Genomic DNA, 26477 nt, shown 5'->3' with positions numbered 1-26477 from the left:
CAGCATGACATCTTCACAGGTACACACCCTTTCCGATGGATCGAGCGATGCTTGCAGAAGCTTCAATAGGTTTCACGTTCTCCTTGTTGGCATTGGGAGAATTCTGTCTCGTCTCTAGTACTCTTGATTCTTTGGCTATTTAAAAACAAATTAACAAAAACAGGTCTGTTGCGGGATCTGATACAGAGGAAATTCATAGCACATATTATTAAACAGGCCTTAAAACGGCATATATTGTGTAAGGGACGTCCTTACCCTCTTCAATTGGAGATGCTTCCAGGTTGGTGGCCGGATTGGCTGCTGTGGGTGACGTCGCTGTTGTGGAAGCTGTCGCAGAATCTACTGGCACTGTACCAGCCTGAGGGGAAGACAAGCAGGAGGGACTTGGAGCACCTCCACCAATGCTATTTTGTCGAGGTGATCGAGGTCTGTGTGCTAAAGAGGAAGTGGGAAAAATGTGTCAGCAAGTCATTCTGAATGAAACTGAAATCTAGGTACTGATTTGTAATCTACTTACCACCGCTGACAACAGATGACCAGGTTCCCCCAGAAGGACTGTTGCGAGTAGGAGGGGGAGCGGAAACCTCCACCGATGCACCTTGGGACATATAATCAGGCGGAGGAGGCCCACCACCCCGACAAGAGGTCACTCTATGAGGTCTAGGAGTACGCTGTGACTTAGGAGACATTCTTGGAGGACCTGCATTCACAAACACAGGGATGAGTGTGCTTTAAAGGAAGAAACACACACACCCTTTAGGGCATTTCTCACCAATGTGTAGTGTGTAGCTCACTCCAAGCAGTTGCTGTGTATGTGACATTCAAAATACCAAATATGAAGCAAACACTGAGGTAAAAAAAGACTAGAAAAAACAAACAAACACACTCATAACTATGTATAACAGCAGTTTGTGGTTTAAATGCGTCTTGGACACACTATGACACATACCAGAAAACGTAACCAAATTTGAGCAAGTCGTTCATTTCAGCAACTGTCATGTACAGAGTACCAAACATCACATGCAGACGAAAAGAATGCTGTGACCATAAAGTAAGAATTTATTCTCACATTTTATTAACTGTCGGCTTTCTACTAATTCATTCCTTTGTTTAGTTTAAATTGTGGTCAAATTGCAATAATTTGTTGCCTTGTTTTAAACTAAAGCAGGGGGGAAAAAAACAGCAAATTGTTGCCATGATTGAACTAACACAAGGAAACAAATTAATACAGTTTAGTCACGATTTAACTACAACAAAGAAACTAATTAGCAAAATGTGGCCATGCTTTAACTAAATCAACACGAGAGAATGAATTAGTACAACGTGGCCACGTTAACTAAAATGAAGCAAAAATTAGTACACTGTAGCCACAAATTAATAAGTTGTGGAAACAAATTCTTAGTTTGTTGTTGCCACATTTTTTCCTCCGCATGTCATGTGCCTTTCTCCGTATTCATGAAATATTGATGGATAAGAATGTTAATTCTAATCAATCTACCTGAAATTCATTTGAACTGAAGAGGCTGTGACAGTTTCTCATTTGATGTGTGAGAACACAATGAATGTCAAGCCAATATCAGACATGGAAAGAAACACTTGGGCATTGCCAGTGGTGTCCCCATGGCCAAAACACAACGCCAACACTTACACACACACCGCAGAAAATGAGTGAGTGAAACGTGCCCCAAATTCACTTCAATCATGCATAAAAACAGGGATAGCAATAGAAAATGTAACAAGAAGAGGAGTGAGTCATTTTATTAAACACCAGGAAAGTCCCACAGCTGTTAGTGGCAGCCTTAATTCAGGCATTTGGATTGCAAAACTTGAACCTGAGCAGTGGTGCCACAACAAAATGGCTGCTCGGTCTGGAATTTCTGATACCTTCTGAGGACAGGCGTTTGGGCATGGTGGACAGGGGCCCTGTAGAGCCATAAGCAGAGGGGTGAGACTGGGGCCGAGAGGGCCTGGATGGGGTTCTGGAAGGAGGCCGGGTGGGCGTGGCCGCCCGGGGCGGGAGAGAGTTGGTGGGGCCTGACTGGTAACGGGATGGAGGGCGAGAGGAGGGAGATGGGCAGCGCGAGGGCCAAGGGTGTGCACCTGATAGAAATGAAATGAGTCGAAATGAGAGGAAAGAAAAACTACATTTGAGCAAGAGAGTGAAGGAGGGGAAACAAATGAGCAAGTGAATTGAATAGGAAAACAGAAAAGTTTGAAGGCCTTATAGAATGAGCAGTTTAGACACGAACACTAACACTAGCGAGGAGAAAAGGTCCGGAGAGATGAAATGGAAGAGTATTGGGAAGAAATGAGTTGAGAAGGAATGAGAAGACACCAAAGAACAAAGACGAAATGCAACAAATCACATGTTGAGATTTCTTTGGTTAATTCTAAGGCAGTGAAACATAAAACACCGGGAAACAGGACTTCAAAGAAAGAACATTTGGAAAGATCAATCAGATTCTCTTGGAACAGCAGCAGTCTTGGCCTGCAGTACTCCCTTGCCCAAATCCTTTTATCATGAAAGGACTGAAAGCCAGAGAGATGATTTGGTAGATCGATTGTTAGTGAAGGAGAGAACAATAGATTAATAGATAACACAAGCCAAAGGAATAGAATCTTTTTTTTTTTTTTTAAACTAAACCAATTCCTAGTATTTTAAGTGAAAATTTTGAGTTCTGTTTCAGGAACTGATAAGAAATGATTCCAATAAAAGTGACACCAGGGAAAACTTTGAGACATCTATCAAAAAATATCAGCACATTGCTTGTCTAGCTGTGCTGGTAACCACCGCCGATAATATTTCAAGGCTTCAGAACTGCATAACCAAACATACAGTTTGTTTGCATACATTAGTAAATTTGATTGTGTAATAAAGGTACCACAACACTAGTCACTAGTTGTTTTGTATACCCAACATGACCCAAAATAAGTCAAGGTACAAACAAAGAGTTCAAAAATCATCTTATACCTCCATTGACCACACGCTGATCCATTGCGTTGTAGTCATGAGGTCCAGATCTGGGTGCGGGTGGCCCAGGGCTGCACTGCACCAGTCTAGGTGAGTTTTGACGACCAGCTCCCCATGACATCCCTGGTTCTCTGTTCCTCTGACTAGGGGGAATGTATTTGTTCTCCCTGTTGAAGTAAACAGAAGTAAGAGGACAACTCGGCATTGAAATTAAACTAATTGAGCAATACATTCTAGCACCAACTAATAACAACTAAAACTGTTGTGAAGGTGCGGTCATATTAGCAAAGGTCATTTTTCCATTGTCAAAAGTGGATGAAGCACAGCTCACACAGACATCACTTTCACACTAAGCAGCCTTCTGTTGGTCAACATGGGGAACAACAATAAATTTGCAAACATTTGTTGCCATTGCCTGCATTGATCCAGACAAAGGAAGGAAATATAACTGTTGCGCAAAATTTGGGCAGATGAAATAACATGCAACAAGTTGCCATTTAAAACCAGCAATAGTTTTTGTATTCTTCAGGCATATGTAAATATATTTCAATCTGAGCATAGCCTTTGAAGTTAATCAAAGTGATTACATGAATCAAAGTATACATGGCAGACATATTTGCAATGCCTCCAAGCAGCTATTTTAGGCATGCAGGCCAACTCCTATCTACTTGCATGGGGACATACAGACAACTCAAAAACTGCTTACCAAACTCACATATAAGTAACATTGTAAATCAGCAATAAAATCGCCTTCACCTGTTGAGGCTGTGAAGCTCCCTCTCTCCACGAACCACAGCAGTGTATTTCTCTTCCTCAGAGCGGTCGTCATTTTCCAGAGCCACGCGGGCCTTGTAGGTGGCACTGGCTTCGATTTCCTCCGCCAGCTGTGATGCACGAGCCTCCCGCTTGAGGAACTCCTCAGAGTTGTCTCGCTCCAAAGGAACCCTGGAAACAAGTTAAGAAAAAAGACAAATTAGGAGACAACACATACCTAGTATTTATACAAATGTACATACTCATCAGAGGTGATTTATAGCACAAATGACAGGACTTACGTGTACGAGGACAAGCTGCTGTCATAGGTGGACTTCACACCGTATGTCTCCTCATTGTATTTAAACATCTCATCAGGATCCCAACCATTTGACTGAAGGAGAGACAGTTTCAAAAATGTGATTACCGTTTCACCTCATACCTCTTGGAACAGCTTTAAATATCTCAACACTGTTACTGCTTATGATACTTCTAAAATAATCCAACATTATATGTCAAGCCTGATTTGTTGATTGTTGTCTCACCAGATCAGTGTCAAGAGATTCCATGCTGCCTGAGATGTGCTGCTCCCCTCCATCCCAAGGTTCCAGATCCTTCTCTTTGTGCTCTCCATTCAGACGGGCACTTACCGCACTGTCTGTGAAGTTGTCTTCACCGCACACCAACACACAAGACAAACAACAGGATTCATATCACTTGCATCATGGTGATGCAAAAGTACACAAATGCTTATGGAAGGAACATAAAACAGAAATTAAAACAAATTTAAGATATGGGGAACATAATGATATGGAAAACGGGTGATGATTTCTAAACGAACACAAATGGTGGTGCAGGGGTAAGGATCTCACATTTAGACAAGACAACGATCTTGATTCTGAGCTCACTGCATTACAAACACATTTCAAAGGCCATGTTTTCAGAAAAAAGGCAGAGCTGTATTTTTTTTTCTGACATCCTGTTCATTTTCTCGTTGAGGAATTAAGCTGTTGTACAATAACCAGAAAACAAATAAGTGATTCCTCTCTCAAAGCAAGATAGGAAGCATTGCTCCCTTTAGAGTAAAGTCATTGCTAATAGTTAATTAAATCTTGATGCTTAAACCAAAGGTGCGGTCACATTTTCTGAATTTTCACAGGCAAAACCCATTAATTTCAATAGGAATCCACACAATTCAGAATTTTGCATGGAGGGCAAAAGACTTTCCCGTGGGTTCCCCATGGATTTGCCACACTGACCTGCTTGGAAGCTGCTTGGGTTGAAAGTAACTTCTGTGTTCACTGTGCTTCATACATTGCTACATTACTAACAATAGGCCTTTTTGCCTGCAAAATTTCAGTGAATTTTACTAATGCTAATGCACCTTAACACTACAAAATAAACTTGATTATTGAACAGAAACACTAATTGGAAAGTGAGATTCCTGAGAACATGACCTTCAACGGAGTATATCAGAGGTTAAGGGTCACAAAAAACTCAAGAGGAAACACAGTATTATAAGAATTAGGAAAGAATCAATACATGTGGGTTTGTTAAACTGGCATGACGCCATGCATTTCAATCAGTAGTTTCGACAAATTGATAAATAAAAAGAACTCATTTCATTTCACTGATTTCAAATGCTGTTGTATGAAAAACAATGCCAATTAGAGTTTATGGCAGCATGATTTGCATTACTGATATTAAACTGTTCTTGCACTGAATTTAACAGTTCATGTTGTTTTCATTAAATTAGATTTTATAAAAGAAAAGGAGAAAGAAAAAAAACCCCAGGCAAACAAATCAAAATGAAATCACAACCTGAAGAATTATGATCTCCCACCAGGATTTATTTAGATTAAGCAATATTGAGACACTCATGAAATGAAACGGGCCTCATATAATATTATCAAGATAATTATGTAATGACAACCAAAATATTACAATAGCTACTTGCAGCCAGCTTTGAGTGGGTTTGGCACTTGTGTGTTAATTGTTTGGCTTTTGGTATGATGATGGCAAATGCCATTTCATCTTTATACAACTAGCTGATCATTCTTGTATCTGTGCCATTTCTGTAAACACCCAGCATTCTCAGGTGCAAAAAGTTGCAATCTAGTTGCTAAAGTCTTAACATTGCACAATTCCTGAGGTGAAGTACTGTACAACACAAACCTTCTCTAAAAGCTACCTCTAATTGAACTCTGAAATGTGTTTTTTTTTTTTTTTTTGTAGGTACTTAAAAAGAGGCGATTAGGAGAATCGTTTAGAAACACTTAATCTACCTTAAAAAAAAAAGAGCTTTCTTAAAGAAATAGCATTAATGTAGTCATATCAAACATTCATATAGCTGGCTAATCTATGTAGAACAAAAAGAACACTTTAGAAGCCGATACAGTGTGCTTCTTTTGTAAGGATAATGCAAAAACAACATCCTCTGACTTCAGGGCTGCATACAATAACAAAAGCATCTCTGTGTCAAAATGCCTGCAAGTCATGCACTATTCACCTACTCAAAGAATGCCGCAAGCAACTGAAGAGATTTTGCATAAAAAAAAATACGCTGGTAAAAGAAGAGGATGATTTGCATTACCTGCATCTGATGAGACTATTTAAGAGGAAAGAAACAGAATAAAAAAATGGGTCAGTTTGATAAAATCATTGACCAGATTCAACTAATGCATTTTTTGCACCTACAGTGATAGAGACAGGCAGACAGGGTTGCATTGTAGATTGTATGGAAGGAGCAGTGGAGATAATAATAATAATAATATTATATATATATATACACACATACATACATACTTCAAATTTAATGCAAGTTGCAAATGTCATTTAAAAAAAAAGCAGCTTTTAACAAATACATTTTTCAACAAAAGGATAAAAAGCTACCACACAGGAGTATGTCTGGAATAATAATTTAATTCAAAAGTGTGTTTTGCATTTCTAATGTATGTAGTAGCATTATAAATATTTTATAACGAGTGATTTGCAATGTCTTTGATCCATTCAAATGTCATCCCCTCTCCTAACATCACACTTTGAACTTTTATCAAATAAACATCTTACTCAGCAGTAATGAAAACATAATTGCAGGACAACAGCAGGCACTGTCCATAATGATGTTTTCATGGTCTGCACTGACACTGCAAAGCTCACAGATCTGATTGCATAACACTGACCACATTTACATGCACATCACAGATTAAGTTTATGGTTTTGGTTAAGCTTTTATTCCATGTATCAAAAAACTTGTACAGGGCTCTAAACATTTTTAAGTCAAAGTTAGGGCTTTTTTTTTTTTTTTTTTAAAGATCTAAATAAATAAAAAGGAATACCATACGCTAAGGGCGTACTATAGAAAGAAAAAAGTATTTTCAGAGATTTTGCTGACAACGATAATTAGACAATATTTTGCTGAGTGTTTTTTGCATGCATTTACACTGGATGCATTTTTAATCATAGTACTGGAGGTACACATAGGTGGTGACAAGTTACTGTCTTAATGAGTGAGTTGAGTGAGTCATTCACTCACTCAGCATTTGTTTGGCTAATTTATTTAACATGATTAAGGAAGTGACTGTTTTTATGAATGGGTAATCAAATTAAACTGATTCGATCAAATTTATTTACAATAACATGCCTAAAACTAACAATTTTAACTTGGTGTTTATTGAACTGTTATATAAAATCAGTATCACATTTGCAATCCTGCTGATATTTGGGAAAAGCACTCTTGCTTATGTAATACTACACACACATCATATGATAAAAATTTAAGACAAAAACTTACGGGGCTAAAAATGGCCATGTATAACTTAAATTTGTATGTCACTCTGCCCAAAAAAACAAACCAACAAAAACATGGCTTGAGAGTAAAAATGTATACTCTCAAGCCATGTTTTTGTTGGTTTGTTTTTTTTGGCAGAGTGACATACAAAGCAATAATTCTGATATAATTGTAGACCATACATATTGCACACCCCTACACATATAAAGAACAAGTTCACACAATCTCAACATATCATATTTCACAGAAATTTTTAATCAAACACACCATACTGCTCACTCACCTCTGATGAAGCATGCAAAATGTCACATGTAAACAAACGTAACAACCTTACGTTGCACTAAACTGTCATTTTTTTAGTAAAATTTTACAATTCTCCTCAAAGTGTAATGCTTAGCAGAAAAAAACACATACTTAAGCCATTTTAATGGCACTAAAATCAGGAGTGTTTAAAGACATGGGGAAACCCTGTATGAGGCAGCAAGATGTTATGATGAATTCAACTATTTGTGTACTGACTTGTGTACGTATCATTCATTTCACACATATTGTAAACATATTGAACAAAATCTGATCTGCAGCTGACACCACAAAAAAAATAAAAATAAATTTAAAAAAAAAACACTGTGATCGATTGACAGTGTAAATACAGACATGGTTGTTTCATATTTACTGTAAATGGTTGCATTGGATATAAGAACCATTTGGCTCATGCTTACAAACAAACAGCAAAATACCACACCTTCTCATTAGTGACAGTCTTTAACTCTACTCTAACAACTAACTTAACCTGAAGTGAGTTCAAAAAAAAAAAGAGACAATGTGTCTGAATAATTATAAAGCCCATCATGGATTAAAAAATAATAGGCGTTAAACTAAAACAAATATGCAGAACTGAACAATACCACTGAACTGGTACTGAACTGTTGTCAACCATGAGAAAATTCTTTGAAAAACTTTAGCAATCATAGAACATAACTAGTGGGTTGTACATTACAGGGTTATTTAATCCAAATTACCGTATAATAGTCAGGAGCTCATAGAGAAAGAATTGCACAAGCACATTTGTTCTATTCTTTGTACTTATCCACTGGCTAATACAATACACGGTGCAAGTAAAATGTTTGCTTTTTAATTGCCAACCTTAGTGTAATCATATCGGTCTTCTATAAAATGCATATTTATACTGCAGTCCTCTAAATACACATCACCCCATCTGCAGTAAAATATAACGGATGGCTCTAGTTTCAGCAATAAAAACCTCTTGATATTACATCTTGAAAAATCTGTTCTGATGGTTGATGCCAACTCAAAGCATCATTTTAAGTCGCACTTTGCAATGTGTAGAATTATGTACAAGACCTTACAGAAATTTGTTGTGATGTCAGTAAATGGATCAGTTTTCCTGCTATTTGTGTTCATAGATTAATTGCTTTGGCAGTTCATACCTACACAGCATCTATACTAGGGCTGCACGATATTGGAAAAAACTCACATTGCGATATTTTGTATTTCTGCGATATATATTGCGATATGAAAAAAATAACAAAAAAACCTCCAGATGACTTGAAAAGCTCTATTTGGAAAAAAAATATTGTAGATGAGTAAATCAGCATAGAAAAATGAACAAATTACAAACATAGATAAATATAATAGAACAAAGATATAAAATAAATAAACAGTGCTTTATATTTTTTCCAGTAAGTCTAACAGTATTCAGGTATACTGGTTGAATAATCAAATGTAAAATAACACTGTATAAATTAAATCTAATAAATCTGTTAAAGCTACAAAAGTGATTTTTCTCTGTGTTTTGCTGTTTGATTAACATTCATGACACTGAAAGCCTTAGGAACATTAAACTGCTGTGAGCATACTATCCATTTTCTTTATCAATTTTTTACCTTCACCTAAGCCATAAGCAACTGTGTTTACAAGGATACTTGTAGACATGCATTTTGACAGTTTCGCGCGTATGTGTCATTTCAGGCACAAATAGACACGAAACTGAATGGAATTCAGTGTTCACATATATCTGAGTGGCTCTCACCGTGTCTACAAAGGGCGCTGACAAAATACAATAGAACCCATTATAATCAGTGATGCCGTCTACACTGGATGCGGCGCGACACGGCAAATCCTTGCGAGTGAATCCCTCATTCTTTTTATGACGTACTGACACAAAGTTCAAAGGATTTGCAACGGTCGCTTTTTCGCGTCCAGTGAAGACAGTGCGTCGCGGGGTGGCGTGATGCGATAGCTGTCGCGAAAACGATCAGTATAAATATAACGGTCAGTATACTAAAAATCGCACATCCTGCGATGTGACTATCGCGGATGTGCATATCGCGATATCGATGCTGAAACGATATATCGTGCAGCCCTAATCTATACTACATCTTATCAGAGCTTATACTTTAGCTGTACACAAACCACTAAAGCAGCAAGGACAAACATTTCTTTGACAAAGATCTCACCTTTCTTGGCATAGTTGAGGTCCACATCTTTGAAATGAACTACCACTACATCTGAGGACTTGAAGATGATGCTCTCAACAATATCCTCACGGCGAGGGCCCACATTAGGTTCTACACTCTTCCTGTGCGCAGCATCCAGGACAATATCACACTGCAGATGCACAGAACAAAACCATATAGGGAAAAAATGGCATATGTGCATAGATGTAGAATAAAAGTGAATATATATTTTTTTTGCTGCCCAGTGATTTAAATGTTTGAGATTAGAGCCACAGAAATTCCTCTCCTCACCTCTGGGCCATAGGTCTTAAAAACTCCTTCATAGATCAGCCCATTTTTAACCTTAAGTTCACATTTGGTACCCTGTTGAGTGGTGAAGCACAAAACCAAATTGTGTTGGTTTTATTTTGGTAAAGACAATGATTAAATAAAAACAAAAAATATAATAGCTGCAATATGAACAAACAAACATTATTTCAGTCTTGTGCATATGGACCTACCACAACTGAGGTCAAAACATGAACCATCCTCATGTTTGCATAAACTCCACTGAAGGCCACCTTAAAAATAATTGAAAAAAGAAAAAACATTATTTTGGGCTGTGGTAAAGCATTATTTAAAAATATATATATTTAAACGGTATTCAGTTTAATTGGTTGAGCGGTTTTCAATGTGCTGATATATAGTTCAACAGGGGACTTTTTCTCATTTTCTCACTCAGCTTGAAATGGAGAAATTTTCAAATGCGAGTCAATTTAGAAAATCAATATTATGAATAAATAAGAGAAACTGAAAGAAAAGATACTCACTGCAGTGGAGGGTCCTTTGGCATTGTTGCGTCCTCTGGGAAGAGAGGAAACAGAACGATTGATAAGCCTGATAAGAGAATTTATAATCAAATGGATACATGGAAATGTTTGAAAATGCTGTATACACAGTTTGCAGAGCCAAAAACCCTTTTTACCAGGAACAATAATTTGTGATACCGATGGAACTGTCGATCGCACATGCACTGGCATACTACCAGAGATGCAATGACAAGGGACTGACAGATAATCATATGCTTCATGCATTTCATTGTGCAAAGAAGCGCTTGTGAAGTTCCCAAACAACAGGCTTAGGAAAAATCAGCATTTTGCTGAAAGGACGTAATTCATAGCCAATGACAACATTATACCTCAAACATGCAAGAATGAGAGCTCCTAAATTATAAAGTGTTCATCTACACATGTTGGATGAAATACCAATGAGGTCTCTGATGTGTAACAAGAATGAGTTCAATGCACATGATCTGGGTACAAACTATCAAGTGCATCAAGTCCATTAAAATAAATTGGAGAATAAAAGCTGTGAATGACGGCCCCTTTTCAGCAGCCAAAGTACAAATCAAATGCTGCATTACAGGCGGTGTAAGGCTTCACTGCACCACTCACGATTCCCACAGTTTCTACAAGTCATAATACTCTTGTTGTTCCGTGTAAACAAGAATGACATTTTTTCACTATGCAGTGTGACTATGTGATGCCAATAAAGGCCTCTCTGCTTCTCAAGCTGTAGGAATAGACATTTCCATGTACGTTTATAGCTCACTAAAAATCCTATTAATATTATTAGTGTATCACAACGTGCTCTGAAGGAACACACTTACACAAATGTCATCTAGCAAGGACGGACTTAATACACGCAACCTCTTGGAAACGTCAAGGTTGACACGGTGGTCTGACTTTGTGAGCGCGCACCGCCTCTCATCGGAAACGCACGCGACTGACAAATAGTTCCAGCCGTGAAACGTTCGTTTCCCAAATGGACAGTAACGGGAAAGACGCAATTCTGACCTGTGTCCTCGATTTAACCAAAAGCAAAAACCAAAAACGGAAGCTGGGTTAATACCATTCTCAATAGTGACACAGAGAGAACTAACATGTGACTTCTCATTTGGGATGATGAATTCCCATAGTGCCGATTCACAGGCCCTCAGAACGGTTTAAAAATCAGCTGACAGCCCTTAAACGTTGGACAGATGTAGAAAGATAACAGTAAAAAAAATGACGTATCTGTAGCCACCTTTGTATTTTGTTGGGACTGACACAAGTCAAAGGCAAACGATGCAGAAATAATGTTATTATAATAATGTAAATGATCTTTTAAGGAGCTCCTGGTTGTATTTTCAGCTATTCCTAAATTACATTTATCAACAAACTAGACTGTCATGCGGATAAGAGCTACAGATATTAACGGTTGTAAGCAAATAAACGTTGGCTAGTTAGCTAGCTAACAACACTACGATTAATTATATCACTGCTGCTACTCTTCATTTTATGGCTCGCAAATCATTTCTTTTAAAGTTGCTCAAAGGTAAAACCCGTTCAATCCCATACTACAATCAGAAACGATAAAAATGCATATGTCTTGTGGGGCAAAGCTGTTATAGTCATATTTCACCGGCAAAAAGACACATTCATCCTGAACGTGTTCACCACAGCAGACAACCCGCCCCTCTCAAATATTCACGAACATATTGTCCGCAATCAGCTGTTATTTTATAACCGCGATGGCTTTGTGCCCATTAACGTGTGAATCTCTATCCTGTGAACTTGGCCTATATCGGCCTACTTGCGCTCAATCCCGACCACTGCAACTTCACAAGCTGCGTTTTTAAACTACGACACAAGTGCAGGCATGCCGCATCCCCGGTAGGTTCACGCTCGCCCGTCCTCCAAATTAAAACCCCGTTATGTTGCAGATTCGGTTCTCACCTTCCTATGTTCTGGCGTCCGACGCCTCCTCCTGCTCCCCCGGTACCGGAGGCCGCAGCGGCTCCGCTGTTGCTTCCGCCGGGTTTGCGATTACCACCGGCCTGCGGCTTCATGGACATGGTGATCCCATAAACGACAGCTTGAACAGAGCTTTCTGACTGTTTGGGAAAACGTTTTACACCGCGGACGAGTGCAGATTATGCTATTTGACGCGTTAGCTGACAGTTGATCTAGTGACAGCCAACGTGTAAAGCGACTCCTCCAGTTATTCAAGTCTCCACTAACGCTGCCTGCTACTTCAGCTAAGGTTAGCTCTGCTGATTTAATTCCAACAGAGACAATTTAGCCCGTTTTAAAACCAGAGCGCGGACTATCCATATGTTTTAAATGTCAACAAAAAAAAACAACCCGGTAATTTCGCTTTTTTGTTATTTTAAGTGCGATATTTTCAGTGATATACACAGTTCACGCGGGGCTTCAGCACTGACCGATAGACCTAAACAGTCTGAAAAGCCACAAAAAGTGGCGGAAGGATATATACACATTCCAGGAATGTGTGTACTCCTTTTGACGGTTTTATTTGTTCTAAAGAGAAATGATCAACAGTACTTACTGTAAATAAGTCTGGAACGCGATACGTTAATTAGTTGATAATGAAAATGAATAAATGTCGGTTTTGGTGAACGCTGCTCTAATGTGGAGCGCACTATTTTCAGCAAATGCACGGATCACTTTGAACGTTTGTGCTTTGACACTAGTAGGCCAGGTGACTGGTGTAATGTATACTGTTAAATTCCTCAAGCACTATGCGCAGTTATTCTGATCATTTTATTTGTTTGATTGTTTGTTTTAATCTGCATCTTGTTTGTCTTTAGAAGTCTAAGCAGTGGTTAAAATACATTGTTATCCTCATGGAACCCAATCCCTGGTTCTCCAGATTTCTTTTATTTTTTGTTTCTTTTCTCTAAGCTTGTAGTAAAATAAAGTCTTGAGAAATATATGTATTCACTCATTTTAAACGAGTGGTTATACGTTCCTCATTGGTTGGCAGCAGTTGGGTAAACTGAGTTGAGTTCACTTTCGTACATTTTGTGAAGAACCACACAAATAAAAAAAAAAAATTATGATACATTTGATAGAGAAGAAGCACATTCTTAACTGGATATTGCAAGGTATATGGAAACCAGGGCTACTTTCTCAACTTTTTAAAATATTAATATAAAATAATACATCTCAATGAAGGTTTCAAATGAAAACAAAAGTGCAATTAAGTACTTACTAGCAGTGAAACTCTAGCAATGGTTTTATATGTTGTTGTTGTTTGTATGTGGCTCAAAACTGCCAAAAATTGTAATAATTTGAATACCTGTTTGGTAAGCATGAAAATTAAATAAAACCACGTTGGCATACATAGAAGTAAATTTCAGTTAGTGTGCAGGTAGGATTTTTTAATTGAAAAGTTGAGCTGTACTATGAGCCGTGTTGTTACCATTTATTTATTTGTTTGTTTATTAATCATTTATTTACTCATAAACTGTCTCTTTTTTCTAACTGTCTAAAAATGTAAAAAATACACACCACCGTTCAAAAGTTTAATTTCTTTTTAAAAGAAATTAAGAGGATACTTATTTCAGAAAGGATGCATTAAACTGCAAAATGCTATTTTTAACTTTCTTTATTCCTGTATTTTCATAAAAAATATTACATTACAGTACTTCACTTCTTTTTATGAAGGATTTTCCTGAGCAAAGCTGTGCTTTGCCCTCACACGTGACCGTATCTTAGCAACGGTAAGCGTGGGTAATTAGACTGGATAGGTAATGGAAAACTAGACTTTCGCATTGGCAAAATTACTAGCAGTATTGCACTTGTGTTCGCTTATTATATAACTCAAAGTTTTTTAAAACAAACCTTTGGTATAGATAATGTTTTGAATGTTTAATGTTTGAATCTGAAACATCGTGAATCTGGTAGTGACCCGGACAAATTCTCCATCTTTTCCTCTCGCAAGTCACACAGAACAATGTCAACGACAAACGGGACATCAACAGATGCAGAAACTGAAGACACAGGTGAGCAGAAAAACACAGAAGATAATCAGATAGAGAAAGAAGTACACAATGAAGATGAAGATGAAGAAGAAGAAGGAAGAAGTGAACTATACAGTCTGCGAGAGGATATTGCAGATTCACAAGTTTACACAGCAACATCACTGTCTGCTATTCCCAAGGAGACCAGAACCAAAACTCACCCACTGGTAATGATTCGATAAAAAATTCTTTACAAAAAAATAAAAAAATGTTTTTAACGTTAATTAGTTCGACCAAATAACTACAATGCAACTACAATGTTACGTCACTGTGTCTTCTAAAACTAAAAATATCTTATTTCACAATGACAACAAGTCATATATTATGCATGGCTATTTTATGTAATGACAAGTTGCTTTAGGAGTTAACAATATTGAACAAGAAACAATAATGATCTTGTAAATTTAAAATTATTTTATTGTCAAAAAGCAAAGATTTGTTAATGCTATACCCACTATAGTCTACCTCACACCTGTATCTAAATCTTTGTATTTTGTACTTGGAGGTCCTTGATTGGGCTTATGGGATGAACCAAACTCTACCGGTTCTCAGTCTGCAGGATGAAGACAGACTTGTCATCTTGTACATTTGTGCCCATGTTGCTGTCATGAATGATCACACATCCAATGCTCAGCATCTGTTACAAGTAAGAGGCTCATACTGCTACAGACTAAGAAAGTAAATAATAATGAAGTTAAATATGATCTAAAGCGTAAAATCTTATTGTAAAAATGTTGCTTGTGTGCTGTTTGGTGTCTACAGGGCCACTGCAGTCCAATCACTTGTTTGTGTGCTAGTGAAGACAGACGCTGGCTTGTGACAGCTGACATGGGCCAGGAGAGTCTCGTTATCATATGGGATGCTTATACAGGGTAACACTGACCCAAATATTATTCCATTAATACCTTTTTTGGGTAAATCTTCTTGATGGTCCTGTTAAAGTCCTCGTTTTGCGATGTACATCCAAGTTAAATGGATTATCGAAAATAAATAAATGTTGGGCTGGACTTGCTTCTATTCATAAATTGTTGATTGGATGGAGGCAAATCAGCTGAATGCAAGCTTGCAGTCAACTGTAGGAAAGGGGTAGGAAACCGCAGAGAGAAAAAAATCAAGTTATGGCATTTTGACGAAGAATTATGAGGTGTTGGTGCCAATAGCCTTGTGGGCAACGCGCCAACATATAGCGCTGTTGCGCTATGGCCGTCCCGAGTTCAAATCCCAGCTCTTGGACCTTTCCCAATCCCGCCCCTTCTCTCTCTCTCCCAATTTGCTTCCTGTCATTACACTGTCCTGTCTAAATAAAGGCAAAATGCCAAAAATAAATATAAAAAAAAAAGGATTATGAGATCAAAATTATAGATCATTCACAATAAGATCTATAACACGAATTTACAAAATAGATAGGGTGAATTTTCTTTTCATTCCGATGCATAACATGTTGCAGGATTCCTGTGCGGACATTGTTTGACTGTCATCCAGAGGGTGGAGTTTCTGCCTTGGCCCTATCAAAGGATTCAAAATACCTGGCTACTGTTGGAGCTGGAGCAGTACAGGTCTGAAACCTAACGTTTTATGTTGTCTATCCTATTTTTACATACACTCACTGTAGATATCTTATGTCGTTTTAGATGCACCTATGAGGAGCCATGAATTCCCAGCATCTATTATGTATTTAAGTTCAATAAAGATGATTGCAGTAAAAAGATCAAATGAAACCACAGAATAGTATCACTGGCTACAAATTCACTGATCAATATACTTTTTTTACTGTGCATCAGCGAGTGTGTATTTGGAACTGGACAGATGAAAGTGAAAGCCCAGAATGCCAAGTTGACCTCAGCCCAAAATATGGTTGCCAGGTATGTTGCAAAACTGTGCACTGATGTGGTTATTACAGAGGTAACACAGAGGGCTGAAAAGCAACAATGTCTTAATTCCACATTTATTGTTTCTTTATGAATACTGGTTGTCGCATCAATTATCAAATTAACTTTTTCCATGTTTTCCCAGAATCAACTACTTTTCAATCCCTTTAACAACACACAGTTGGTCAGCAACAGCAGCACTCAGGTTCTCTTCTACAACTGGGTAGGAATTAATTAATTATTTATATTACTGATTTACTGTTTTAGTTGTCTTTGTATATAATGATACATTCTGCTGCTCAGGAAAGGGGACATCTGGAATACTCAGCTCCTGAAATTACTGACAAGGTTGGCAGAAGAATCTTTCATCAGATTAAATTTTTGTGCTGTTGTGATGTTATTCTTCTCTCCCATTGGCATTGACCTCTTGCAAATCTGTCACCATTCAGACCTTCAATATGGCGCTAGGTTCCCTGAGCCAGTCCATCTTCCACTATGATGGTGTGCAGGCTTTTACAGCCACCTCAGCTGGGAATATAGTTCTCTGGGACAAGCAGACTCAGACTGTCTCTCGTCAACCAGTAGTGAGGAAAGCCGTAAAACTTGTGGCTCTCCAGAAGGAAGCAATCACTGTACTGACTTTGAATGACAGGTATATAGGACACATAGATAAAATATATGGCAAATGCAATAGCCTATTACATTTCCACTTGCTGTATGTTACACTGTATGCATTCGATGTTTTTTGTCTGTCTGACATTATTTTATGCAAATATATTATGTGTATACTCTCAAGTTTTATAGTAACAGGCGATGTGAATGGCCACATCAAATTCTATGATGGAAATCTCAAGCTCATCAACGTGTACAACGAGTTTAGCTTGGATACTATCAGATCCATCTCCTTTTCCAAAGAAAAGCCCTCCATTAGCGACTTGGGATATCCAAAAGACTGCAGACTGGATGCTAAGCCATTTGTTATAAGGTGGGGGACTCAGAAAGTTTTCAGTTTTATTATGATAAATGTTCCATGCAAAATAATGCTTTAAAAATTGTATAATATATATATATATATATATATATATATATATATATATATATATAATTATTCTATATTAATTTTTACAACTTTTAGAAAGAAACTTTCCTTCACTAAATCAGCATTTATTACAAAGATGTTTTGTAGAAAGTTCTTATTATTGTTTTTACACATACCTCAGCAATATGTGTGAGATACATTTCAAGTCCTCAGTTAAAAGCTAAAACTGCTAACAAGAGTGCTAACAAGACTGAATGCATCAATCCATGTTACAAAATACATTTATATCTTAAATTTATGCTTAAAGAGGGAAAAATTTAAATTCTGTTCAGCTTATCATTTATTCACCTTAATGTCATTCCAAACCTGTATGACTTTTTTTTCTGCTGAACATAAAAAGAGATATTTTGAAAAATGTTGGTAACCATTGACTTCCATTTATATGGACAAAAATACTGAAGCATTCTCAAAATATCGTCTTTTGTGTTCCACAGACGAAGATCATTTGTAAAGGTTTGGAACAACATGAGGGTCAGTACATGATGTCAGGATTTAAATTTTTTTTGGGTGTACCGTCTCTTTAAAGTATGGTCAGTTGTAAACTCTGTAATGCAATAAAATGTTTCTTTTCCTCCATTTACAGAAATTTTGTTGTCTCCACAACTCATGCAACTGCAGTACATATAAACGCTCAGAGAAATGTTCCACAGACCCTTCTGAAGGAACATGCAGAACCTCTAGAAGCAGTTGCCTGCCATCCTAAACAGCCACTAGTGGCTATGGGCAGCCACAGTGGCACCATTAAAGTTTGGGATTATAAGCATAAAGAGGCAGTCTGCAGCAGGGTCTTCCAAACCCACAAACAAATCCAGTGTATTACCTACGATCCACAAGGTGAACTACAAAACAAGATCTCACTCATATTATAATACAGTTCATATATGTAAAAACATTTTACATTTCATGTTGTTTAATGGCACATTATCTAATTTAATAGTTTCAGGCTGCTTGCACTGAATTTATACCACATATTAAAAACATTGTTTACATTAGCAAATGTTTGTATGGATGATGTGATGATACAGGTGCTGGTCATATAATTAGAATATCATCAAAAAGTTGATTTATTTCACTAATTCCATTCAAAAAGTGAAACTTGTATATTATATTCATTCATTACACACAGACTGATATATTTCAAATGTTTATTTCTTTTAATTTTGATGATTATAACTGACAACTAAGGAAAATCCCAAATTCAGTATCTCAGAAAATTAGAATATTGTGAAAAGGTTCAATATTGAAGACACCTGGTGCCACACTCTAATCAGCTAATTAACTCAAAACACCTGCAAAGGCCTTTAAATGGTCTCTCAGTCTAGTTCTGTAGGCTACACAATCATGGGGAAGACTGCTGACTTGACAGTTGTCCAAAAGATGACCATTGACACGTTGCACAAGGAGGGCAAGACACAAAAGGTCATTGCGAAAGAGGCTGGCTGTTCACAGAGCTCTGTGTCCAAGCACATTAATAGAGAGGCGAAGGGAAGTTAAAGATGTGGTAGAAAAAAGTGTACAAGCAATAGGGATAACCGCACCCTGGAGAGGATTGTGAAACAAAACCCATTCAAACATGTGGGGGAGATTCACAAAGAGTGGACTGCAGCTGGAGTCAGTGCTTCAAGAACCACTACGCACAGACGTATGCAAGACATGGGTTTCAGCTGTCGCATTCCTTGTGTCAAGCCACTCTTGAACAACAGACAGCGTCAGAAGCGTCTCGCCTGGGCTAAAGACAAAAAGGACTGGACTGCTGCTGAGTGGTCCAAAGTTATGTTCTCTGATGAAAGTAAATTTAGCATTTTCTTTGGAAGTCAGGGTCCCAGAGTCTGGAGGAAGAGAGGAGAGGCACACAATCCACGTTGCTTGAGGTTCAGTGTAAAGTTTCCACAGTCAGTGATGGTTTGGGGTGCCATGTCATCTGCTGGTGTTGGTCCACTGTGTTTTCTGAGGTCCAAGGTCAACGCAGCCGTATACCAGGAAGTTTTAGAGCACTTCATGCTTCCTGCTGCTGACCAACTTTATGGAGATGCAGATTTCATTTTCCAGCAGGACTTGGCACCTGCACACAGTGCCAAAGCAACCAGTATCTGGTTTAAGGACCATGGTATCCCTGTTCTTAATTGGCCAGCAAACTCGCCTGACCTTAACCCCATAGAAAATCTATGGGGATTGTGAAGAGGAAGATGCGATATGCCAGACCCAACAATGCAGAAGAACTGAAGGCCACTATCAGAGCAACCTGGGCTCTCATAACACCTGAGCAGTGCCACAGACTGATCGACTTCATGCCACGCCGCATTGCTGCAGTAATTCAGGCAAAAGGAGCCCCAACTAAGTATTGAGTGCTGTACATGCTCATACTTTTCATGTTCATACTTTTCAGTTGGCCAAGATTTCTAAAAATCCTTTCTTTGTATTGGTCTTAAGTAATATTCTAATTTTCTGAGATACTGAATTTGGGATTTTCCTTAGTTGTCAGTTATAATCATCAAAATTAAAAGAAATAAACATTTGAAATCTATCAGTCTGTGTGTAATGAATGAATATAATATACAAGTTTCACTTTTTGAATGGAATTAGTGAAATAAATCAACTTTTTGATGATATTCTAATTATATGACCAGCACCTGTACTATCGGAGTATGAATTTGTCATGTTGTAGGTTTTTACCTGGCGGTGGGCTTTGCCAGTGGGGCTTTGCAGATTGTTGATGCCTGTACACTTCAGAGTGATGGTAAAGAGTGTTTGCAGTACAGTCAGGACAGCATTACCCATCTCACTTTCTCCCAGGACTCACGCTACCTGGCTGCCGCAGTTAGTAGGAGTTGCATTTTTGTTTTAGTTCAGCTTGTACTGCCCATTTCAGCACAGGCTGTTTTGTGAACCTGTCACATTGAGAAATGAAAATTTAAAATGTTTTTAAAATGACTGTTTTTGGCACAAAAATGTAGCTGACATTTTAAGTGGACCTCAAGGACAAAAAATACTTTTCACTTTACTATTTACTATTAAAACTTTGACTGTAACAGCAATGTTCCAGATTTTGTGAGGGCATTTTTGTTATGTAGATCTATATTTCCTACATGTATTTTTCTTATTTCAGGACACTGGAAAAGCTGTGACGTTGCTCCGTCGATGTAAAGAGGGGACCCAGGAGGTTTGGAAGTACCAGGGCAGGCACCACTCACATTATAAACCCATTCAGGACCTGCTGTTTGGAGTGGATTTAGACAGCAGTCAGCCTCGCCTCCTCTCTCTTGGCATGGATCGCAGGCTGGTGAGTCCCTGGGTTCCTGTATGATCTTGCACCCTTGGTGTGCATTTAACTTGTTGAACTGTGTTAAACGTATCACATCTATCCTGTCTGTACTGAACAGGTGGAGTATGATCTGCAGAATAGTGGTGAAGATGGGTTGTTGATTTTGAGTTCTGAACGTATCGAGCAGAGTGCTGTGCCCACCTGCATGGTGTGGTATCCTCCTCTGACACCTGAACACTTCCTCCTTACAGCTTCCAACCTGTATAAGATGAAGCTCTTCAATGCTACCTCCAAAATGTGCAGGTTTGCAGTTTTCCTATAGGCAGAACAAATAGAAATATCACTGAAATAACAAACGGCAATCTGGTTGATTTGTTTGCAGAATTTCAACGAACCAAAAGTCAAACATTCTGTCTAAATGTGAAAAAATTATTACACTTACCCCAAACCATTTTTTTAATATGGCATTCTTCTGATCCAAGAAGGAAATAAGTTAGTAATTCTGTTATGATAAACATCTCTGTTATGACTATGGACAAAAGGAACAGAAGATGCATCCTAAGTACATTTGTCATCATAAGTGAGGGGAAATGATTTCATTTTAAGTGAGGTAATATCAATGTAAAGGTCAGTGGATTTACAGGTTTCCAGAAGCTCAAAATAATTAAAGAGTTTGTCAACCAAAAGGACCAAATAGGAAAAAATAATCTGGTTTTATTGCTTACATTTTTGAAGGACAACACACTGAATAATGTTCATCAATTATGCATAGTTAGGGTAAACCCAATATAAACAAGGTAATAAGAAATAGAATGGCCCTCTTTAACATTCTAAACCTTAACTATTAGATAGTATTATTATTTATTGAATTGGGTTAGGATAACAGATCTGTAAATTAGTTTATCCTCTAGTTGGGATTATAAAAATTTAAGCAGGAATGCTATATTTGTGATGCTCTAATGCTATATTTTCAAATATATCAGCAAAGCCACAGACCGAGTGTCAAAAATAATCACAGCACTAAAAGTATCTTTCATACAACAGTTCAATAAACAAAATTTAACATTGAGTAAATAAAATTTTAGACATCAAATCGTTAGTTACTGTCTGTTTTTGCTGTTTCTATGCAAATATATTCAAACAAAGCCACAGTGTTTTGTTCCTAAATGAACGTGAGTTTTCAATTAATTGTTCAGTGAAAGATTCAATTTTGTTCCTGAATGAACAGTATGTTTGAACAAACCGATTAGAGCAGGGATACTCAAATCCGGCTCGCGAGATTCACTTTCCTGCAGAGTTTAGCGCCAACCCTGATCAAATTCACCTACCTGTGATTTTCTAATGATCCTGAAGACATTGATTAGCATGCTCAGGTGTGTTTGATTAGGGTTAGAGCTAAACTCTGCAGGAAAGTGGATCTCGCAAGCCAGATTTGAGGATCCCTGGATTAGAGCGAATGATTCAATGACTCACTCGCCACCAACTGGCATACTGAGTGAGAAATTAAGGAAAGTTATTTATTTTTTAGCTGTTATCTTATGCTGTTATAAACAGCAGTGAATTTAATGAAATATTTTTACAGTCTACTACTAGGATTTAATTTTTTTTAATCTCTTGAAAAATACATCTGATTCAAAATGAATTAATTCATTTAAAAAATCTTTTTTTTTCTGATTTTGCATATCTGTTCGTGATGGTGTGCTTTGCACAGAAAAACAGTCTTCGGGCCCTCTTATGGTTCTCCAGTGAAAAAGATGGCCATCCTACCTGCATCTAAGGATGGCGACCCTAATTCTCGTTACATGGCATATATAACACAAGATAAGGTATAAAGTGTTTTTAAGGCCTTATAAACAAACCATGCATTTGATAATAATTACTCTTCTGTACTGATACTTTGTATCAGCATGAGTCATCATGCCAGTTTTATTGCCTTTACTATTTAGATTTAGGGTGGGTTGCACCAACAAGGATTATGCTTAAATCTAGATTAAATCAAGGTTTATCTAATAATTCTGTTGCACCAAACTTTAAACTTTGTTTAAAAATAAGCAGGTTTACATTTAAACCATCAGTTTGATCCTGGATTTATTGTATATTTAAAATAGATTAACTTTAATCCTGTTGCTCCATAACTTTAAACTCCGATTTAAATCTCAATTAAGGATTAACTTTAAATTTACAGGTGAGGAGGTTTAAATACAATAAAGTGCACTTACAGGTACAGTATGTGGCTGATTGAACAAAGACAGAAACAGTGGGTGTGTCCTCAGGTCTCAGAGAGGTGTTTATTATAAATAAAAATAAAAATTAAAAGCGCACTGATCCCGCAGATTGTGAGGGTCGTGGGAGCCTGTAGTAAACTCGCGTCTGCTATGGAGTCCGGGATGTGAATCCGTCACTTATCTCTGTGCATCTCGGTGTACGACAAAAGAAAAGAAGACAGGATCGCGGCCGCGCCTCTCGTTTCTCACAGCCGCTCCACACGCGTGCTGGACGGCGATCAAACGGAAGGGGCGCCGCTGTCACGAGCGGAGGTAGTCATTCCATGAATCATGCCAGTTATTTTCTCTTATCTCGGTTGTTTTGTCATAAGCTATACTCCATTAATTGATACAATAAATATATATTTCCAAGATGATCAAATCCGTATGCACTGCCTCAAAGTTTTATTGCTTGTTTGATCAGCCGTTTGATCAACAGTCATTCTATGTAGCGTTTTATAAAGACGGCGGACCTTTTACAAGTTTATTTCCTTTATCGACAAAAGCAACTTATGTCAGAGACAGAGGATAAGGAATATAAACATTGTTGCTAATTAATTACATGACGAATCCATCATGGCGGAGAAAATGAATCGTAGATGGAGGTTTTAATCGCAGGTTAGAATTCTAATCCCCGATTTGTTAATCTAAGTTTAAAATTAAGTGGTGCAACACAACTCGATTTAAAATAAAACCCAGATCAACAAATCCTCGATTAGCTCTAAACTTTGCTTAATTTAATCCTTGTTGGTGCAACCCACCCTTAATGTTTTAAATCTCCTTTTCATTCCTGTTTTTTCTCTTTTATGTAGGTTGGCATTCAGATTCTGCCTCTGGATGGAAACCCTCACAAGTCCTTTGCAATGATCTGTCACTCAACAGGCGTGTCAACTCTGGCTTGCTCATATGATGGTAGATATGCTTTTACTGCTGGAGGACAAGACTGCACCGTCTTTTCATGGGAGCTCAATTTGGCGTAAGTTTGGAGAACTTGCGTCACATGCAAAAGTTTTTTGCAGCTGACTACTCAACTAAGTCATAATATATCATGTACTCGCTTAATTAATATGAGGTCATGAAATATAAATGAATAATAATAGTACAGTTTAATAGTAGTACAATAATTAATTTAAAATGTTCTTTTTTAGGATTGTAACTGTGTTTGCCACCTCACAATTCTGTTGTTACATTTGCATATATGCAGATCATTGGAGGCATCAGCTGCTCTAGGTGGGAAAGACATGCTGCCCTTCTACAATCTTCTGGAGGGAGGGAGAGATGGACAGCTCTTCAGGGTTTGAGATCTCTGTTCTAATGCTTTCTTTTTTCTCATTGTCCTTTGTGTTTTCAGCATTTACCTAATTTCATCCTAATAATTAGTTTCATAATGCTCTCTTAACATGTTACCAGGCCTACCAATAGACAGCAAATCTTATGATTTGTCCTTTAGGAAATGGAAGAATATTTTTACTACTGTCAACTACAAAATCAGGACCTTGACACCATGGAAACACGGCTTGTGTCCACACACATACCTCTAGCTGATGTGCCCTTCTTAATGAGAGCGCTTGGCTTCTATCCAACAGAGCAAGAGGTACAAGTGTTGTTGCAATCACAGTTGACTCTACCATACAGAACTGTCATCGATGGGTTGACTACCACTCAATCTTTTGTCAACACGTGGTTGTTTTGTTTTCTTGAAGCTGGAAGACATGCAAAATGAGGTGAAGTTCAGTCGCTATGCTGAGACCAGAAATTATGTGACGGACATCGATTTGGAGGAGTTCATTAAGCTGTATGTCAACCACAGACCTGCCTCTGGCATTGCCAGACAGGAGCTGTGCAATGCCTTCCAGGGTCTTGGAAAGCCAGACGAAGAGGGTAGATATACAATTGACAGAGACGAACTGTTGGAGTTACTGCAGGCTAGAGGTGATACATTTTTATGAGCTTTACCAGTACTTTACATTTGGTAACTTGCAATATGAGATGCCAGAGAAATTATAATTAACAGAGAAAGACTAGAATAGTAATTACTTGTAATTCATTTCAGGTGAACATATGACCGAGGATGACTTGGCTGAATGCTTTACAAATCTTGTAGGTAGTAGTGGAGAGGGAGCCAGTTGCACAGGTATGCAGAACTCCTGCAAACCACCATACTGATGGACGAATTTGATGGCTTACTGCCTGAATGTTAAGTCTGACGTCACACGTCAGCGTTTCCAGGTCCCAAAAGCAAACAGTGCTAATATACACTCAAAGTGTACTGTAGAACAACTGAAAAATCATGATCCTAACCTTTATCTCCATATTTAAATCTCAGTTGGCCAGACAGTGATTCATTTTGAATATTGGTGTCCAGGATGCCACGAGACATAACGCTGTATTGTACACCGTTTTTTAAATCTAATATTAAAGATGTGCTATGAATGAATAGCGCTCATAAACAGCTGTTGAGATAGTATTCTCACTTGGAAAGGAGTAGAGACTTGGACCTGGGGGCTGTTTCATAAAACAAGTTTACCAAACGAGCCAGGCTTATTTCAGTTACTCTTGACTTATTTTGAACCAAGTCAACAGACAACTAAAATAAACCTGTCTTATTTGGTAAACTTTTTTTATGAAACAGGCCCCTGGAAACAGCACTTGATTGCAGGTTGGTTTTGGGTTTCGAGTGCTCACATAAATGTGCATGATAATGTAGATTGTCTTTGTAGATGTCATACTGTGTCATCTGCACTGTATGATGATCATCACCTTCTTAAGGTAAAGGAATGTTTGGCCAAAAAGATTCAAAGTGAATTTCAAAATGTACCAATCTTGACTACTGTGTCTGTCCCATACAGAATCTCTGTTTGAGAGTGTGCTGCCTCCTGAAATCAGCATGGAGACATTTGCCACAGATATCTTGGGGTTTTCTGCAGCCACCCAGGAGCTTCCTCAAGAACATGGGCAAGATCTGTAACATCTGAAGCTTTCCGAGACAAATCATTTGAAACAAACATTTCTTTGATTGCATAACAGTATTTTGTGGTTGCTAAGCTTCTGCTTCGGTGTATTTTCATATTTGCGTGTTTTTTCTTTTCTGGAATGCAGATGGGAGATAAAATCATACGGAAATAAACGTTGTTGTTCGACAACATA

The 26477-nt window shown here is 37.8% G+C and overlaps 2 protein-coding genes across 11 annotated transcripts in view; one reads left to right on the top strand and one right to left on the bottom strand.

Annotated features, from left to right (window-relative positions):
- The window catches only part of atxn2 (ataxin 2), a 23332-nt gene extending 10057 nt beyond the window's left edge, over positions 1–13275 (bottom strand). For 4 of the 9 annotated variants that reach the window (XM_058774798.1, XM_058774800.1, XM_058774802.1 and 1 more), the window contains exons 1-14: positions 12748–13274; positions 10801–10834; positions 10492–10551; positions 10283–10354; positions 9992–10142; positions 6318–6332; positions 4270–4394; positions 4027–4118; positions 3728–3916; positions 2972–3138; positions 1885–2100; positions 518–700; positions 256–435; positions 28–135 (exon numbers count right to left, since the gene is read on the bottom strand). In XM_058774798.1, coding sequence (XP_058630781.1) covers positions 28–135; positions 256–435; positions 518–700; positions 1885–2100; positions 2972–3138; positions 3728–3916; positions 4027–4118; positions 4270–4394; positions 6318–6332; positions 9992–10142; positions 10283–10354; positions 10492–10551; positions 10801–10834; positions 12748–12866 — 1711 coding nt within the window. In that variant the 5' untranslated portion in view covers positions 12867–13274. Of the gene's footprint in view, positions 1–27; positions 136–255; positions 436–517; positions 701–1884; positions 2101–2971; positions 3139–3727; positions 3917–4026; positions 4119–4269; positions 4395–6317; positions 6333–9991; positions 10143–10282; positions 10355–10491; positions 10552–10800; positions 10835–12747 lie in introns of all 9 variants that reach the window. The other 5 variants (XM_058774801.1, XM_058774805.1, XM_058774807.1 and 2 more) reach the window with 3 other exon arrangements.
- cfap251 (cilia and flagella associated protein 251) lies at positions 11697–26477 on the top strand. 2 transcript variants are annotated; one of them, XM_058774809.1, is made up of 21 exons: positions 11697–12684; positions 14759–15004; positions 15343–15483; positions 15600–15709; positions 16285–16393; positions 16619–16699; positions 16851–16928; positions 17009–17053; positions 17155–17357; positions 17502–17690; positions 18388–18638; positions 20470–20621; positions 20911–21084; positions 21185–21369; positions 22778–22892; positions 24143–24306; positions 24535–24625; positions 24781–24924; positions 25034–25262; positions 25384–25464; positions 26180–26477. In XM_058774809.1, the coding sequence occupies exons 2-21, from the start codon at positions 14771–14773 to the stop codon at positions 26296–26298; spliced, it is 2895 nt and encodes a 964-aa protein (XP_058630792.1). In that variant the 5' UTR covers positions 11697–12684; positions 14759–14770; the 3' UTR covers positions 26299–26477. The 2 variants fall into 2 exon arrangements, with proteins under 2 accessions (XP_058630792.1, XP_058630791.1); XM_058774808.1 differs by lacking the exon at positions 11697–12684 and adding an exon at positions 14528–14564.

The sequence above is a fragment of the Onychostoma macrolepis genome, chromosome 05 (assembly GCF_012432095.1).
Source record: "Onychostoma macrolepis isolate SWU-2019 chromosome 05, ASM1243209v1, whole genome shotgun sequence".
Classification (NCBI taxonomy): Eukaryota; Metazoa; Chordata; class Actinopteri; order Cypriniformes; family Cyprinidae; genus Onychostoma; species Onychostoma macrolepis.
Note: the sequence above shows the minus strand (reverse complement) of the source record. Positions and strands in the feature narration are given on the sequence as shown.